The sequence below is a fragment of the Balaenoptera ricei genome, chromosome 2 (genome assembly GCF_028023285.1).
Source record: "Balaenoptera ricei isolate mBalRic1 chromosome 2, mBalRic1.hap2, whole genome shotgun sequence".
NCBI classification, from domain to species: domain Eukaryota; kingdom Metazoa; phylum Chordata; class Mammalia; order Artiodactyla; family Balaenopteridae; genus Balaenoptera; species Balaenoptera ricei.
This window is the reverse complement of record NC_082640.1, coordinates 155,950,663-155,969,052: the sequence shown is the minus strand read 5'-3', so window position 1 is coordinate 155,969,052 and position 18,390 is coordinate 155,950,663. Positions and strand designations below refer to the sequence as shown.

General features: G+C 42.9%; 2 protein-coding genes across 7 annotated transcripts in view; one reads left to right on the top strand and one right to left on the bottom strand.

Annotated features, from left to right (window-relative positions):
* Positions 1-8,097, top strand: part of SLC10A1 (solute carrier family 10 member 1) — a 28,155-nt gene extending 20,058 nt beyond the window's left edge. Inside the window, exons 3-5 of the mRNA XM_059915764.1 lie at positions 4,172-4,350; positions 5,911-6,107; positions 7,991-8,097. Of these exons, the coding sequence (XP_059771747.1) occupies positions 4,172-4,350; positions 5,911-6,107; positions 7,991-8,097 (483 nt within the window). The remainder of the gene's footprint in view (positions 1-4,171; positions 4,351-5,910; positions 6,108-7,990) is intronic.
* A 3,395-nt stretch (positions 8,098-11,492) lies between these two features.
* Positions 11,493-16,813, bottom strand: SRSF5 (serine and arginine rich splicing factor 5). 6 transcript variants are annotated; one of them, XM_059914515.1, is made up of 9 exons: positions 16,549-16,811; positions 15,883-15,936; positions 15,641-15,782; positions 15,241-15,311; positions 15,004-15,102; positions 14,648-14,717; positions 13,356-13,429; positions 12,794-12,904; positions 11,493-12,328 (listed from the first exon to the last, which is right to left on the bottom strand). In XM_059914515.1, the coding sequence occupies exons 3-9, from the start codon at positions 15,764-15,766 to the stop codon at positions 12,049-12,051; spliced, it is 831 nt and encodes a 276-aa protein (XP_059770498.1). In that variant the 5' UTR covers positions 15,767-15,782; positions 15,883-15,936; positions 16,549-16,811; the 3' UTR covers positions 11,493-12,048. The 6 variants fall into 6 exon arrangements, with proteins under 6 accessions (XP_059770498.1, XP_059770500.1, XP_059770496.1 ...); XM_059914517.1 differs by lacking the exon at positions 15,883-15,936 and having other exon boundaries at positions 11,493-12,325; positions 16,549-16,812; XM_059914513.1 differs by lacking the exon at positions 15,883-15,936.
* Positions 16,814-18,390: the final 1,577 nt, after the last annotated feature.

Genomic DNA, 18,390 nt, shown 5'->3' with positions numbered 1-18,390 from the left:
GAACTTATCTATGAAACAGACTCACAGACGTAAAGAAAAGATTTGTGGTTGCTGGGGGCAGGGGGTAGGGAAGGGATGGAGTGGAAGTTTGGGGTTAGCAGATGCAAACTATTATATATAGAATGGATGGACAACAAGGTCCTACTGTATAGCACAGGGAACTATATTCAATATACTGTGATAAACCATAATGGAAAAGAATATGAAATATATACATGTATAACTGAGTCACTTTGCTGTATGGCAGAAATTAACACAACATTGTAAATCAACTACACTTCAATTAAAAAAAAAAAAGTGTTCTTCTGAGGATGCAAAAAGAATCTCAGATCTTAAAGTGAGAAAGGCCTTCAAGATGAAGTTCAGTCTCCTGCCTTATTCTCATTTTACAGATGGAATTACTGAAGCCCAAGGAATGTCTTCTGTTCCTCTTGTGTTACACATCCGTGACTCAATTCCACAGCAAAAAATGGAGTCAAAATGACCCCAGAGAACATTAAAAGGGCTGAGATATACTTGGGCTGGAAAGACAGAGGCCAGTAACAAAGAATCACATAAAATGCAGGTGTATCTTGGGACACTTTGCTGCTGGCCAAACCTCCAAGGTTAGACAAGCAGAAGGGCAACAGCTCCATTTATGAATTACTCCCAAACGGGAATCACTCCTGTGAGGATGCAGAGAAAAACAAGTGGTCAAGATGCAAATGCTGAAGTTTCCTTGTGTTATGTTTCTTTGAGGACTATGCTCATCCTTAATCCTCCCGTTTCATAATGTAGTGAGTTACAAGCTAGAAAATGAGCAATTGTCCCAGCCTCTTTGCGCACCTAACACTCCTAGAGACTTTCAAATCAAAATTATCCAACTTCTGGTAACTGGCTCTGGCAGAAGGTTAGGGTTATCTGCTCAAACTCTGCTCAACCACTTGCATTCCCTAGAAGGAGGTCACATTTAGACACGCCAAGATACAATTTCAGGGATGCCCCATTTGGAAAGGCAATTCAAGTAATACTTTAACTTACCCATGCAAGCGTTTATTCAAGCCTACGTGGTTAGAAAGTTGGTGAACCTGAGCATGACATGGTCTAAGAGCCACTCTTACCATAAGCCATCCACCACTCTTCAATAAGGATCCCGCCCTGACACTGACTCAACCGCTCTACCTATGCTTTTCCCATACCTGCTGCTACTGATGAACTGACCTGACTCTCCTATGTTTCACAGCTTCTGCCAACTCGTGGCTTCTGCTGCTCCCAGGCCTCCGTGTCAAAATTTTAACACTTGCCTCTGCTCTTGCTTCCCTCTCTGTAACTCTGCAAACTCCCTAAACAAGAGGAAGGATCTCACTAGTTAGGTCATTCACCAACCTGCCTAGGTCACCGATGAGAGAAGAGTTGGGCCAGGTTATCTCCTGGATCACTGGCAAGCTGAGTCGGCTACCCATGAAAGGACACTCATCACAGCTTCAATCAGCGATGACAGGGCAGTGCAGGTGGTAGAAAACATGGTGACCTATGAAGAAGCACCCACCTATGGCCTCTTTTCTCAGCAGGAGGTCATGGACGTGAGATGGCCACAAAGAGCAGGACTGAGAGTGACAAAAAACTTTGGGATGTTAAATTCCTCTCCTTTCCCTATGAGTAGTAATAGGAGCTACAATTTAGTCAGTGGTTCTAATATGCCAGGTCCTGTGCTGTCAACCTCACTCAAGAGAGGTTGCATGACTCACCAGTTTACACGTCTTGAGGACGGCTTTCACACCTGGGTCACAGCATTGTCTGTGCTCACAACCACTCCAAAGGCCCCAAGACTGGGAGAACGAAAGTGAGGGGATGAGAGTGATACCCACACAGAGAAAGAGGGCTTCTGGATTCATTCACAATCCCTGCAGCCCAGTACGCCCTATGTTATCCACTACACTCTTTTGATAGGGGCAAAAACTGGACATTAGGTAGACGACAAACCCAAAAGGAAGAAATTAACTCAAAATGCAAGGGCAAACCAAGCAGCTCATCAGTCTTTCAATGAAACCTGAAGCATGTTGTTACTGGTGAGATTCCTTCCTTTCCTGGGACAGGACCACCATCAGTACAGGTGATGTTTCATATGATCATTATCAGTTGCAACATGGCTTAAAAACACAGAAATGCAGAACTGTACAGCTGAAATTAGAGCAATATAAGTAAATGTTAAAATGTCACTAGGACAACATTGTAATGTAATTAATGCCACTGAATTATACACTCAAAAATGGTTAAAATGGCAACTTTTGTGTTATATGTATTTTACTGCAATTTTTTAAAATGGTACTAGGAAATATAAAACGCCACATGTGCGAATGAGCTGGAAACGGAACCAAAACATATAACCATTACAAAACAACACGGTAAGTTCAAGAAAAGTTTGCTATATATCCTTTTACTCAGAAGATGAGAGGGACAGAGGCTTAGGTGTATGCATATATTTCATCAGTTTAGTGTGTCATCCTCTAAAATGCACAGACATGTAAGCACACTTTGAAAGCTTGCATCCTTGTTACGTGCTGAAAAATCTTAACATTCTAATTTCATAAATCTGCCTATTGAAAATTTTAAATGGTATGTCAGATGTTAACTATAAATAATATATTTTAAAACAAATAAAAACATACCATTGTTCCCGATGACAGTTGCTTTCACAGCACTTACCTGAGGCAGGGTGGACTTGCACTTTTTTTTTTTTTTATTGGAGTATAATTGCTTTGCAATGTTGTGTTAGTTTCTCCTGTACAATGAAGTGAGTCAGCTATATATGTATACCTATAACCCCTCCCTCTTGGACCTCCCTCCCACCCCCGCCATCCCACCCATCTAGGTCATCACAGAGCACCGAGCTGAGCTTCCTGTGCTTTATAGCATGTTCCTGCTAGCTATCTATCTTATGCATGGTAGTGTATATATGTCAATCCTAATCTCCCAATTCGTCCCACCCTCCCCTTCACGCCATGTCCACATGTCCATTCTCCAGTCTACGTCTCTATTCCTGCCCTGCGAATAGGTTCATCTGTACCATTTTTCTAGATTCCACATAATGTGCGTTAATATATGGTATTTTTCTCTTTCCGGCTTACTTTACTCTGTATGACAGACTCTAGGTCCATCTACCTCGCTACAAATGACCCAATTTCGCTTTTTATGGCTGAGTAGTATTCCATTATATGTATGTACCACATGTTCTTTATCCATTCATCTGTCATTGGACATTTAGGTTGTTTCCATGTCCTGGCTATTGTAAATAGTGCTGCAATGAACATTGGGGTACATGTGTCCTTTTGCATTATGGTTTTCTCAGGGTATACACCCAGTAGTGAGATTGCTGGGTCGTATGGTAGTTCTATTTTTCGTTTTTTAAGGAACCTCCATACTGTTCTCCACAGCAGCTGTATCAATTCACATTCCCACCAACAGGGACCCGAACTGTTTCTGATGAAGCCATTATTGCCTGAGCCATTTTCAAACTCCTTTTGGGAACTTTCTTATCATCCAATCTGCAGGTCACGCAAGAAAATAGGCTCATCCCTTTACAGTTATACATCATTTAGGATCTAAAACCACATTACCTGACTTCATCACCTGCTTTAACCAGCTTTGCTTCAAATGACTTTTGGCAATTTCCAGAAGTTAAATTCATCATAAAATGGATGGATGAAGTCCCTACCCGTAATGGAGGTATTCAAGACAAGTATGACAGGTTCCAAGAATAACTTCTCCTGAGCTCCAAAATATCCACAGCAATGGCAGTATTGTAGGGATATGTAGACGGGCTTCAGAGACTTTGAAAGAGAACTTTCATTTACAATATCCACTTTGCCAGAGGACTGAATACTCTCATCCTTCAGAGCCATAGCACTTCACTGAAAACGTGCCATACAGAGATGTCAATCAGAAGCTGTGCTTGGCTGAGTCTTCAGTAACATGTGTTAATCAGATCTATGACCTCCAGGAAGCTTCCTAGCTACGGATAAGAAATCCAAAAAGATGAAAGATAAAGGTCTTTCACATTCCCTCCCACTTCAAATACATTTATTAAAATGTTTTCCACCTCCAATATCCACCAGTGTTTCCCCAGCCCTCTCCGCTCTTCCATATCCCCAGTATCCTTCTAATTGCATTTTCTCCTTGTCCTTATTCACAGGGAGGGATGATCCTCCTGCTTTTGTGCAGTGTGGCTGTCGTAGTGCTCTCTGTCCTCAATGTGGGCAAGAGCATTTTGTTTGTCATGACACCACACTTGCTGGCCACCTCCTCCCTGATGCCTTTCATCGGCTTCCTGCTAGGCTACATTCTCTCTGCTCTGTTCTGCCTTAACAGACGGTAGGTATTATTTTAGGTCCCACTGTCCCACGGGTCTCATGCTCATCCTTGTCTCTCAGAAAAAGGTAAGATCCATGATCTCGGGAAGGCATTTTTCAAGCAATATATTCAAATGTATCAACTGAACAAGGAACTCTGGACTGAGGAATACTGGGGAGGGAAGGTACTAAATGAATAACACAGACCCAGAAACAAAACACAGAGACCAAAGGCATCGAATCATCCAAAGGGCAGCAGTTCATGGCAAAGTGCTCCCTCCAGAGCCTAGATTCCACCTCCTGCCCAACTCCCTGGTGGCAAATGGCGGTGGAGTAGCTCCATGTCTTCATGACAAGCGCTGACAATCCCTTTCCCACTTCTCCCTTTCTGTCTAGGTTTTAGTCTTGACACAACACCTTGGGGTGGCAACTCTGCTAAGTGGCACTCAGAGGTGAAGTAGTTGCAGACCTCTGCTATAGCCTAATCTAATTCACAAACACACCTGCTACTTTAGGGGAACAGTCAGCTTGAGTGCCCAGTGTGGACACATCAGGCACCCTAGGCACCCTGTCTATACATAGTGGTACCCCATTTCAAGATTTCCTATTTTCAGCCACATGGCAGACAGATGTTCACGCAGGAGTCTAAACAGCAGCACTCCAGCCTCGCACCACAACGCCCCGAACAGCTGTTTTTAAAATACAATTTTAAAATAATTATCCATTTCAAAAACCAGGCTAATTTAATAAAGAACAAATTACTGTAGGATGCAACACACAGCGATAAACTAGTCAAAAGGCTGCCAATGACCGCTCATGAATTTTCACAAAGACAATGATACAGGTCATAATAAATGGCCACAGCATCAAGTGCCATCACAGTAGTCTTCTTCATAGTAAATGTGCTGAGACAGTGCTGGCGATTTTTTTTAGCAAAGAACTATTTTAATATACTAATTGCACTTCAGTGAATAAAATGTTGTATTAAATGTTAACAAACATTCCATTCTTTAATCCATAAAATGGAAAGCAAAACCGAGAATGTGCTCCAAAGACAGATAATGGAACCAAGCTTTTATTTAATCATTGTGTTTTGGAGTTAAAGATGTCCAAGCCATAAAATGGACCACAGGGCAAGGTTCCCAGACATTTAGACAATCTTCTACTTTACATTTAAATTCTAACTGTCCTATATGTAAGCCCAACATATGCCAATGAATGATACTGGCTCCCATCTTCCTTTTATCCCTCCAGCCAGACATTTCTCCAAAATTCACTTTGATAATCCCACAAGTGACAAATTGTAGATTTCCAAGCTACTCAAAAATTCCCTCATTAAAAACTCCCCCACAGGAACCTAACAGTCACCATCTCCCACAAGGCTGGATTGGTGATTTAAGAGATGGGCCAACTCAACTGTTCTCAAAACTGTTCACTCCACACATGTGGCTCATTTGCATCTTCCTGTGTTGGACTGTCAGTTTCTCTTAGAGTATTTGGGAGAAAGGAGATGAGCGAGTGAAGTTGCACCCTCACATCCCTTCTCTGAGGGCACATGGGGTTGTTTTTTTAACCTACACAGGTGCAGACGCACCGTCAGCATGGAGACTGGATGCCAAAATATTCAACTCTGCTCCACCATCCTCAACGTGACCTTCCCCCCTGAAGTCATTGGACCACTTTTCTTCTTTCCTCTCCTCTATATGATTTTCCAGCTTGGAGAAGGGCTTCTCCTCATTGCCATCTTTCGGTGCTATGAGAAAATCAAGCCTTCCAAGCGTAAGTACTGAACTGTTCCCCTTTGAGCTCTGCTCCCATTTCAGACATGATTCTGCCAGCAACCGTCTCCAGCAAGGACCTTTTGGATGGGGCTGTGACCCATAAAGTCATTAGGAACCAGGCAGCACCAATAAGCAGGAAGGGATTTCAAAGAACCATGACTAACTATAATAACTGCACTTCATTTTTGCTGGGAGAATCAGCTGTGGAGTTTGCCTCATAGAACAGAGGCGATTCTGGCTGCTTTAACTGGGGAGACCATGTAGGACTCAGGGTACAGAAATAGGACAGAACTGTCTTGGACATTACGTAGTTGTGAGATGTTGTGTGAAAAGCCCTATTCACAAGAAGTCACTAAGTTTCCATGTTAAGAGCAGGTTCTCAAGCCATGGAACCAGGTCAGAGCCCCAGCACCACTGGCACTCCTATATGAGAAAACGTGAAAGCAATGCAGCCCAATAATCCTGAATCGAAAAGTGAGGATTCCAACTCTGGTTACACAGTAAACAAAACTTAGGTATAAGCTTATTAATAACTACTATCAAAATAATCTAGATTTAATATGATGTAATGTAATTACCACTGGATTAAATAACTTCCTAGCCAATAGCACCTCCTTTCTAAGATGCTTAGAGTATTTCATTCTCTTCAAGATATAATCAAACCTCAAGAAAGCCCACTGAGTCCCTTCCTCAAAGTGAACATCAAAACCCCCTGGTTTTTCTTCAAACCAGAAAACTCAAATCTCAGTTGGTAACATATTTCAGTATTTTATAACTCTAAACATTAGTATATTCATCTCAACCACTCAAATCCTTCAATTGACTCATTTCCCACAAACCTGAGGATGCCTTGGAGACCTCTTCTAGACCCTGGAGACTGATTTACATCCTATGAGAAAGATACAACTTACCCTGGTATAATTTATCATCTTATAGTAGCAAATGAAGACTTACACAATTAACTTAAAAGATGTAGAATTGGTTATCAAGCAACCAAAAAGAAACCAATAAATAAGTAACCATACTTCAGAACCATTTTTACTAAGCTTTGGTTCAAAACTACAGTGGAGCTGTGGAAAACAATCTAATCTGATACTTCTCTTGGGAGCAACTCAAGATATTTGTTACCCATTGAACACTCCACCCTCTTTAACAAAAAAAGCGGATTCCCAGGTTTGCAGTTTTAGTCCAAGAAAGGCCTGAAATGCCCTCAAGAGGCCATATTCTGAGTCTCTGGCTCTCAAAACCAATGTACCTAGCAAGACCCCTGCGGCAAAACGAAGTGCAAATAACTCACATCTTTGGAGCTCTTGTACTGTCTGGGCCCAAGCAGCAGTGCTCAAGTTAAAGAATCTGTCACAAGTTTTTGTGCTTTTGACCCTTGTACCCTTCTAGAGAGATGGGAGAACAGGAAAGGGGGACCATAATCGTAGCTCCTCACCACCGCCATGCAGGCAGAAAAAGGGGTAGACCCGACACCACAATGATAGGGGTATGGAAACACCCCTTGGAAGACTTCCCACTTAATGCATTTTCCTCCCTGCCCCCACTGGCTCCCAGAATGCAACAGTCAACCTTTGCTTACATAAACTCAACTCCCCATCTGTACTGTGTGTACTAAGAAGTTAGAGATGGAGTGATGAAGAGTCAGTGCTCTTTATTAGATCTTTTGTTACTAGTATTACCATTAGGGATGTTGAGGGGAAAGCAAATCTTCCCTCAGTTTAAGTCACGGGAGAAGAGGTGGTAAAGAGATGGGGGGAGAAAACAAAAACACAGGACACCTGGGAGTAAGTTGGTATTCTTTTATCTCCCAGATAGAACAAGTTTTTTAACTACTCTTTTGTTCTTCCTAACCTATGACCCTTTTCAACTTTACAGATAAAACAGAAATGATCTACAAAGCTGACACACCTGAAGAAACCATTCCAACAGCTCTGGGAAATGGCACCCACAAAGGGGAGGCGTGCCCCCCTTACACAGCCTAGCCTTCCCCAGTGACCTGGATTCTGGTCAGAAGGCAATTCAGAAAGCCAACGTGGCAAAATACACAGAGCAGAACGATGAAACACCATCAGGGGGGTCTGAGTCTTTCTCTAGCATTTCCAGCATAAACTACCAGAATCATCAAGCCTTGCGTGGAGGACAAACTGGCAGTCTACCCCAAAAAGCCTCACCTATTCCCAGCTTAGAACTTGATACTTGTCTAAAAAATAAAAGACTTATTCAATGACAGCCCTGCGAAGGCAGGAACCAAAACTGCCTTTTGCCCTTGCATCTCCAGAACAGTGCCTGATAGGCATAAAAAAGCAATTTCTGAACTAGTCAATAAATGGGTTTTTACCCTAAAATCAAATACCCAAATTCTGTTCCAAGTTTTGTGACCCAAAAGGGAAATACATGCTCAGAGTACTGTAGGATTAATAGACTTCAGAAGTCCTTTCTAACCTTAAATATTCAGATCCCATTCCTTCCCTTTTGACGTCACTGGAATTAAAGCTCCTGAGAACATGACACCAAGTACGCAAAAGCAGACAAAATAAAGTGCAAAAACAGTTGGATAAGACAAACTCAAAACCTCAGCTATAATGAAATGAAAGAATATTTTAAAGAACACAATTCCAGAAGAGAAGGAAAACTTTAAAAAAGAAAAGCCAGAAAACAAGTACAAATACCAACAGAATAGTTTCACTAATCTAATCATCTATCCCATCACTTCATTAGGTATCAGAAGTTTTCACATTATGCTCCCTCCAAATTCAGAGTACTGTACGCTATTGCCGAAATTAGTGGTTGCTAAGTCAAAGTAAAGTAACTAAAATCCTTAAGTTTCAAATTTTCCCCAATGAAATTTAGACGTTTTCCATCTGGCTCATAGGCATAAAAAACTAGGTGACAGGGCTTCCCTGGTGGCACAGTGGTTAAGAATCCACCTGCCAATGCAGGGTACACGGGTTCAAGCCCTGGTCTAGGAAGACCCACATGCCGCGGAGCAACTAAGCCCATGCGCCACAACTACGGAGCCTGCGCTCTAGAGCCCGCGGGCCACAACTACCGAAGCCCGCGTACCTAGAGCCCGTGCTCCGCGACAAAAGCCACCGCAATGAGAAGCCCGTGCACTGCAATGAAGAGTAGCCCCTGCTGGCCGCAACTAAAGAAAGCCCACGCACAGCAACGAAGACCCAACGCAGCCATAAATAAATAATCTAAAAAAAAAAACCTAGGTGAAAGATTAATAAGAACACTTGCAAACAGCTGACCATGCCTAGAGTTTCTTGTAATTTTCATACCACTTAATGTGATTAGGTACAATTGAAACCAAGACAAGTAAATTTTAGGGCATCAGTCTGGCAAATGTCCAGAACTACCAGTACTCCCAGCACCAGAACACCAATAATTTGGGTCACTAACAACCTCTTAAAAATGCAAATTTGTTTTAAAAAAGAAATTGTGAGAAGATCTACCACCTATCAGTCTTACATATTTTACCCACATTTACATATCTGTTCAAACTGTTTTCTCTCATATCTAGCTGACATCATCTACTAGTAGACTGGGTGAGGCAAAACAAATGTTAAGTTCAGCTTTTTGAGGAAGGTATAGCTGAACCTGAGATATATTACACTCAAACTTTCCTTAGAGGACTAAGTTGACTAAGCCAACCTCCACGATGCTGAAAATTCGAGTATAATTTAGTCAGCCCTCTGTATCTAAAATTCGTCAACTGATTCAACCAACCATGGATCGTGTAATACGGCAACGCGTACTTATTGAAAAAAGTCTGTATATAAGTGGACCCATGAAGATCAAACCTGTGTTGTTCAAGGGCCAACTGCATATAAAAAACGAGTTACAAGGACTTCCCTGGCGGTCCAGCGCTTAAGACTCCGTGATTCCACTGCAGGGGGCACGGGTTCGATCCCTGGTCTGGGAACTAAGATCCCACACTCCCCACAGCACAGCCCAAAACAAAACAAGTTACATTACGCCCTGCAAAACCTGGTCCTAAAACTTTGCTTAGGATTATATACCCACACTCATTACTTCTCATGTCCTGTATCTGGGAATTCAGGCCAACTTATCAGTTCAAAATAACTTAGTCATCTCTGCCATTTGTTCAAAGAAAGGGCTTTACCTTGTTTATTAAAGTGGTAAGCCACTGATGCTACCTATTTGATAGGTGAAAAGTCACTGGTAAAACGTCAAACATACACCACGCCACCCTGTTACCATATCTAAAAAGCCCGAGGGGGAAAATAATTGTGCCTCTCCATTTCAGATACATTGTAAAGAAAAAAAACCTAGGTTCCCATTTAGTAAGCAGAGTACCCCACATCTAAGTGAATAAACAAGTATACCACACAAACTCTCTCTAGAAGAGTTTGCGTTAAAAAGATCAGCTTCACAATTTTATGGCCTGAGTCCTGCAGTCTCGAACACAGGGAAGCCTTCCTTCATGCCAAGAACTTTTAACCCTAGCCTCCACACATGGAGATTCCCACTACCCAATCCCCACACTTCGGGGAAGCCCAATCTTTCCAGGGTTTCTAATTCTGCGTTCCTCAAAATCCCTGAAAGGTTAGGTCAGATGAGTGTGGAGTGGTTTGGGGGTTCTGGAACTAGACTTCCTGGGTTCTAATACCAGGAATTACATATATACTACATATAATAGTTAAGGATTCAGTGACTACACAGACAAGGCACTTAATAGTGGCCACTATGTGTTATTCACTGTTATGCTTACAAGTATTTACCTAGACTAGCACTCAAATGAGTCTATGAAATTCCTAGAAGAAACAATAAAACTAATTTCCTATAGGTATAGGGCTCTAACACTTAATAGAGATGGATGTAGAACCTTAGGCAGTTTTCACTACCCAACTGTTTTCCCTTTAACAGACTGTTACATCCATGTCTCAGGACTACAAGAAAAAGCATGTGAAAGCCCCTTCAAGCATTCATGTGCAGTGATTTTAAAAAAGTTTTACGTGATGATCTCCGACCATCAAAATTATATTACAACCTTTAAGTGAGGCATGAAACATTAAATTTTACAATCTTGCTTCCCAAATTGTCCTTCTCTTGGCTATGGAAGGCCTAAATAACATGATGCCAAATAAAACTGGGTGGTTAAAGGAAAGGAGGATCACACACAAGGGAAACTGTCGTAACAACTGTTAGTCATCACTGTTTTGAACAGTTCACACTTCTTTGCCCATCTTCTGACTAGCCAAGAAATGTCAACGGTACTAATTAAAAAAAAAAAAAAAAGGCTCACCATACCTCACTACTACAGCCCTCTCTACCAGGGATTTTAAATGTGTCAAATGTGCATGGGGAAGGAGGATGTAGCCGTACTTCCTTCAAACAAAACAGACAAAAGCAGTTTTATAATCTTTTATTATCAATAACAAACAGCTGCTTTAACGTCTTTGCCAGGCAGCTGTTAAAGGGTGGGTGGACGGACACCCTTGACCCTAACAAGGAAAACTCAAATTAAGCCTTTACGTACAAGCAAATTTAGAGCTCTTTTAAGTGTCCAAAGCTATTAATTAGTTTAAGTGAGGCATTAAACTAATTCTGTATTAACATATTTGAATAACCAGGAACTAAAACGTTCAAATTTTTTCTAGTACAAAAAAATTAAATTTGCTTTAGTTATAAAAGAGCTCTGTCAATATACACAAACTATATACTTCAGACATTCACAAAAATGTGAGCAGAAGGCTTATCAAAAACATTTAATACAATTAGTTTTCAACAACCCCTGGTGGTCCACATCTACAAAGATACCCAGCCCAACCCAGCCCAACCCCCCTCCAAATCCCACCCCCACAGAAAAGCACATACTTACCAGAATTTTTAGCAAGTATGGTTTGGGAATTTTTTTTTTTTTTTTTTTTAGAAAAAGAAGGCCCCCAGGGCAAGTTATTTACAGTTTAATTGCCACTGTCAACTGATCTGGACCTTGACCGGGACCTGGACCTGGACCTGGACCTCTGGCGATCCACAGATGCTGGAGACTTAGATCTACTTGAAGAACCACGTTTCTGGCTCTTCTCAGGCACAGGAGACCTACTAACAGAACGGGACTTGCTCCGGCTCCGGCTCCGGCTCCGGCTCCTGGACCGGCTGTAAGACTTGCGACTCCGGGAACGAGATCGGCTACGAGACCTCGAGGAACTCCTGCTCCGGGAACGAGACCTGCTTCGTGACCTACTAGGAAAGAAAAAAAAACAGAAAACAAAAAACAAAAAACACTAAGTAGCAGGCCCTACAAATCCATTAAATAAAACTTTGACCTAAAAATTTAAACAGGACGTCCCTGGTGGTGCAGTGATTAAGAATCCGCCTGCCAATGCAGGGGAAACGGGTTTGATACCCGGTTCAGGAAGAATCCACACGCCGCGGAGCAACTAAGCTCGTGCGCCACAACTACTGAGCCTGTGCTCTAGAGCCCACGAGCCACAACTAGTGAGCCCGGATGCTGCAACTACTGACGCCTGAGCACCTAGAGCCCGTGCTCCGCAATAAGAGAAGCCACCGCAATGAGAAGCCCACGCACAGCAACGAAGAGTAGCCCCCACTCGCCGCAACTATGAAAGCCCAAGCGCTGCAATGAAGACCCAACACAGCCAAAATTAAAAAAATAAATTTATATTAAAAAACAATTTAAAGAGATACCTGTGCCTTTTGCTGCCTTCAATTAATTTGATTTTTCTCCCATTTATTTCTTTTCCAGAAAGTTTTTCAATAGCATTCTTTAAGTCACCATAAGAGGCAAACTCAACTACCCTACAAAGAAAAAAATGCCATTTGTAAAGTTACATACTTCTTGTAGTCTCACAAACTACGTTATCAGTCTAGTTTAAGTACCTTTTTAATGTTCATTTTGCTATTGCTATATTGAGTCATCTCTTTACAGATAAAACAGCATGAGAGCAAGACTTTGCAACCTCCAAACCGTTGACATTTTAAGCTAGCTGATTCTTTGGGGGTGAGAAGCTTTCCTGTGCACTATAGGATGATCACTAACATCCCAGACCTCTTCTCGCAAGATGCCAGCAGCACCCTCAATCATGACAACCAAAACGTCTCCAGAACTGCCACATGTACCCTGAGGGGCAAACTCAACCCTGATTGAGAACTGCTACATTCCAGCATGTCCAAATTTTGAGAGCTCAAACATTCAGAGTAAAACTTTCAGAATACTTTAAAAGGCTCTCATACTCCAGTACATACTCACCCTTCATTTAATTTAGGTCGATGTGCATCCGCAAAGGTTACTTCCCCAGCTTGTCTCATGAAATCTTTGAGATCCTTAACACAAGACGATTGTGTTAAGCAGAGAAAAGGAAACATGACACACAAACAACCACATTGTATAAAAACAAGACTACTGAAAGAGAAGATGTTAGATAAAGTACAAACATGGTATTCACCACACTTGTATTCTATCAGAATTTAAAAATAATATATGTCAGGGCACGAAATAAGCAAATAGCATATTGCTTTTAAGCAAAATGCCAGGAAATTCAGATTTTAACATTAAAGTAGTATTAGTCTATACTGAGCTCAATACAAAAGGAAAAAAACAAAACAAAAAACAAAAACAAAACAAAAAGAAACAATACATATTTTTAAAGTAAAGACTAAAGTAGAAATTTTATATTTAAAAACAGAACATTTACAAGACACCAATTATCTTGTGCCCCATATGTCATTAAAAAAGTTTACTTTACCTTTATTATTATTTCCCTAGGCTAGTCAAGCAGCAAACCATTAATCGGTCGGAGAAACCTTCATGACATATGCCCGACTGGCTCTTCGCCACCCACTTGAAGGACACTACCCAATCGATGGAAGCCTTTAATCGCACAGCCCTCCCTATCAGCGGACTACTGGCGGATGCAGACATGTTCTACTCTTGTGTAGTTACCAAGGACCACTTTACTGCGATCAGGATTCCAACGACCACCTAATTTCGTATCTTTCAACTCTTTTCGACCAGGACCTCTTATTCGGAAGCGTTACAGGAAGACAGCTCTCAACTTAGGGATCAGATCACGTTATCAACGCTCTGGGATCGCTGCAACCTGGCACTTCAAGGAAGTGCACCGATTACGTCTAGACCGGCAAACACAGATCTAGAGGTGGCCAATTGATCACTGTAGGAGCTGACTGGCAAAGTCAACCAGGCCCAACCAAGAGTGACCAAGACAACGATTAGGATAACCCACAGGCACTCCTCGTCATAAGGCCAACGACACAGATAGGCTGGCAAATAAAGGGTTTAATATTTGGTTAAAATTGATTTTAAAAAACAAGAAAATATATCCTCAAAACATTTACATTTGATCACTAATATTAAAGTTTGAAATATCCCCCAATTACATTTAATTAAAATTTTAAAATTACGATTAAGTCCATTAATTTAAAAATAAAACTACTTTTAATAAAACATTAATAAAAACATTAGCTACCCACTAATATTTAAAAAGCCACATTGAAATATCTCAAAACTGTATTTCAACAAACCTGCCAGCTGACTCTTGAAGATAAATTCTCAACTATAAGCCGATTTTCTGTTCTTACAGGTGGAGCATTTCTGAGGAAGAAAATGAGCGCTCACAATGGAAGAAATGAAGCAACGTGCACTTATGGTGTTCAGTTGTGGGCAAGTTCAAGCAATCAGATATGACAAGTCATTCAAATGACTTCCGCCAACAGTTTCTGCATTACTTTATGACTCACACACTTACAGGAACAGTGGACGTAACAGAACTGATTATACATAAACAGCAAAATCACTTATCGCTAATGGTTTTTAAACATTAAAGACTCCTCCTGCAGTAACGCTTGTTCGAAGCAGCCATCCACCATCCATCACATACCGTCTATCATTTCGAGGTCTGCGACTACTAAAACGGTCTGAGTAGCGTCCTCTACCTCTTCCACCTCGAGATCGAGCCCGAGCATGTTCAATTGTAACCCTACAGAAAGGGAAGAAACATCTTCATTACCCACTTAAGCTATGTAAGAGACCTATTTAGAAATAAATACCCAGCTGACCTCGTCTGCTCTATTTCTGTGGTGCTAACTAGTGATAAAACTAAAAACGAGGTCCTCACCTTTCACTGCAGAGTTCTTTTCCATCAAGTTCATATACGGCATCATCTGCATCCCTGGGATCCTCAAATTCCTAAAATACAAACGTGAAAAAACCCAAATGCTTCACACGGCTTTAAAAGTGTATTCTACAACCCATTAAAACCAGTAAATACCTGTGAAAGCCCAGGAAGAGTATCTTAATGACAACAGCATACAGCTCAGCCCCATCAAAAAGCGACCAGCAGTGACTTCTCTCAGCCAGTAGTGAGACTCTTTTATCCCTTCAGAAAATTCACTGCCTTAAGGATGCAAAGCATTTCCTAAAGATACTCTACCTGGACTCAATAAAATCAAAGGCACTGCTTACCACAATCTTTACCCTCTTAACAACCGATAAGTCAACCAGTTCTAAATACTCACCACAAAACCAAAGCCTCTTTTCAGATCAATATCTCGTATTCGTCCATACCCCTTGAAGAATCTTTCCACGTCTTTCTCCCGGGCCGCTGGATTTAGCCTCCCGATGAATACGCGACAGCCACTCATGTCCGGCTAGTACCTCCTGTCAGGAAATAATTCCATTGAGATAATACCGGTGAAATGTCAGAAAAATGCCTGGTCAAGGGATCAAAAACATAAACGGCATAAAATAAAATGTTTACCCGGTGATGTTATAAACAAGACTGCCAACAGTGCCTCTTAACTAGGCCAGGTCCCTTGCAGACAAAATTAAAACTCGGCTCCCAACACGATCCTTCCCTGGGCCCAGACCGCAGCAACCGCAACGCCCACTGCCGCCTCTGGAACTGCGCAGCCGCACTCTCTCCCCGGCTCTTCTGGCCCCCTCCCGTCTGCCGCAGTCAGGAAAGGCCGAGAAGTGCGGGCGGAGCCGACCCCCCCTCCGCAAGGCCAGCCCAATGGCGACGGGCCGCGCGCGCGTCGCCGCCTCCCAGGAGAGTCACAGCGGGTGGAAGCCGGAATCTCGCGACGCCACCGCCTCGCCTGCGCAGACGGCGGCGGGCGGCCGCGGAGCAGGCACAAAATGGCGGCCTCGGAGCCGGCGGTGGGGACAACCGCGCGTGCCAAACTCCCTGTCCCCTCCCCCTCTCCCGACCCCACCGCTCCGGGTCACCGTACCCGCCCTGGGACAGCCCCGACCACACCCCGAGCAAAGGTCTCGGCCCACTACTCGCCGGGTTCGGAGAGTAAAGTAAGGAGGCAGGGAGGGGCACACAACCCCTCTGTAAAAACGACCGTGACCAGGACCGCCCCTCCCCCGTCAGGTCCCCTCAAACAATACCCAAAGGGAGACGTGCCCCAACGCCCACCTCGAATAAACTGCGCTCATTGGACGCCGTCCTCCGCACAGAGAGCAGCCCTGACCACTCGCGATCTGAGCGGCCATGAAGAAGCCTCGATCCGAGAAGCCTTTCCCTCAAAGTGAGCCACTCACCTACCGGACAGGATCTTTGGCAGCTGAGACGCAGAGAGGTCCGTAGTCTGCGACGGAGCCGGCAGCCTCCCCGCAGACCAGGACTCAACTCGGCTACGTCTCTCCACAACTGACGCACTTAGCTGCTCTGGCGTCCCACAAAATGGAGGGCGCGTCCCTGCGTCACTTCCGGGACCGCCCCTGGCACCGCCCCATTGGCTCGGGGAAAGAGGTGTCGGGGGGCCGGGCCTCTTTATGGTGATGGCCTAAGTGACCCGCACTCGCGGTGGGCGGGGCCGAGGGGAGGGACCTGGCATGGGCGTGGCCGTCAGGTTCTCGGCGCCGGAGGGGCCGCGGTGGAAGACTGGCTGGTTCCCCTTAGGCCGGGAAGTTCAGTTCATAATTATCTCCCCCATAAAAATACCCTAAGGCAAATGACACCTTTTGTTTGTTTGTTTGTTTTCGCCGTGCTGCGGCATGCAGGATCTTAGTTCCCCGACCAGGGATCATACCTGTGCCCCCTGCGGTGGAAACCCTGATTCTTAACCACTGGACCACCAGGGAAGTCCCCACACCTCTTTTTTATCTGAAGTTTTTTTTTTTAATACCCTGAAGCATACTGGGTGAAAGAAACTCAGGCTTTGCAAAAATATCTGGCCACCTCTGACCCCTTGCTGCTTGCAATTTACGGTTGCACTTTGGAGGGCGCTCCCTGATGCTCAAGTGAATATTTTAACCATATCACGGACTTACGGGTTAGTTATAGTAAGAAGTCTAAGGAGCTGCAGTATTGTTTAAATGGAAGGTTTGGGGGTCATGAGATACTGAAATCGGGACTGTGGCTGGAAGGCCATCTGAAATTGAGGCCAGAATGCAGACTTCTGCTTTTCCACACTCTAGGATTGTGCTGGCTAAGAAGGTGTTTCAAGCTACTTTTAAATCCAAACGGTATTTGGTTAACTCCTGTGCCTGTTTCTGTAATGTAACACATAAAAGTCTACCATTCTTCAGAAACAGAAAGTGTGTTTTCAAAGTAAGTGTGAAACGGTAGCCCTTTACATTCTTAACTCTGCATTTTCCCAGTAAGGTTGGCAGGCTTAGAAATTTAGGCAGTAAAGAGAATGATGGTGAAAAAGTTACTTTTCTTTAATTTAACCCCATTTTTGACAGATGCCCAGAATCTAGGGTTGCTGCTTGCAACTAGAGTTACACAGAAATAAAGTAGTTCAAGAAAGAGCAGAGCTACCAGCCCTACTCTGACCTCCAGGGCCCTTGGGAACTCTGGATTAGAACTTGGATAGTTTGTATGGCATGAACTCATCCATTCATACATTTGTACATTTATTTTTAAAAGCGCCTCTGCGAGTACAGAGCAAAATTGTGAAGTTAGTTATGGTGTGGCAAATTAAGGATGGATTTAAAAGAAAATATGTATTTGTTAAATTAAAACACTTACTTTTAGCTGCTAGCCTGATAAACATAGGCATTTTATCATGCACAAATTGTTCCAAACCTGTACTTATTTAATTGCATTTGTTTGCTTTCTGCATAATTAAAAAAAAAATCAGCCTCCCAATTATTTTCTACATTCTGTGTTGAATATGGAAGCAACATCTTGTGATTTCACTCACTAAACATTATTTTTGCTGCAATAAGAGAAAGTAATCTGGAAAATATTTTCTGGGGTGAAAAAGAAGAATGATGGTGCTGTACACCATAAAAAAAGTAGCTGCTCTCA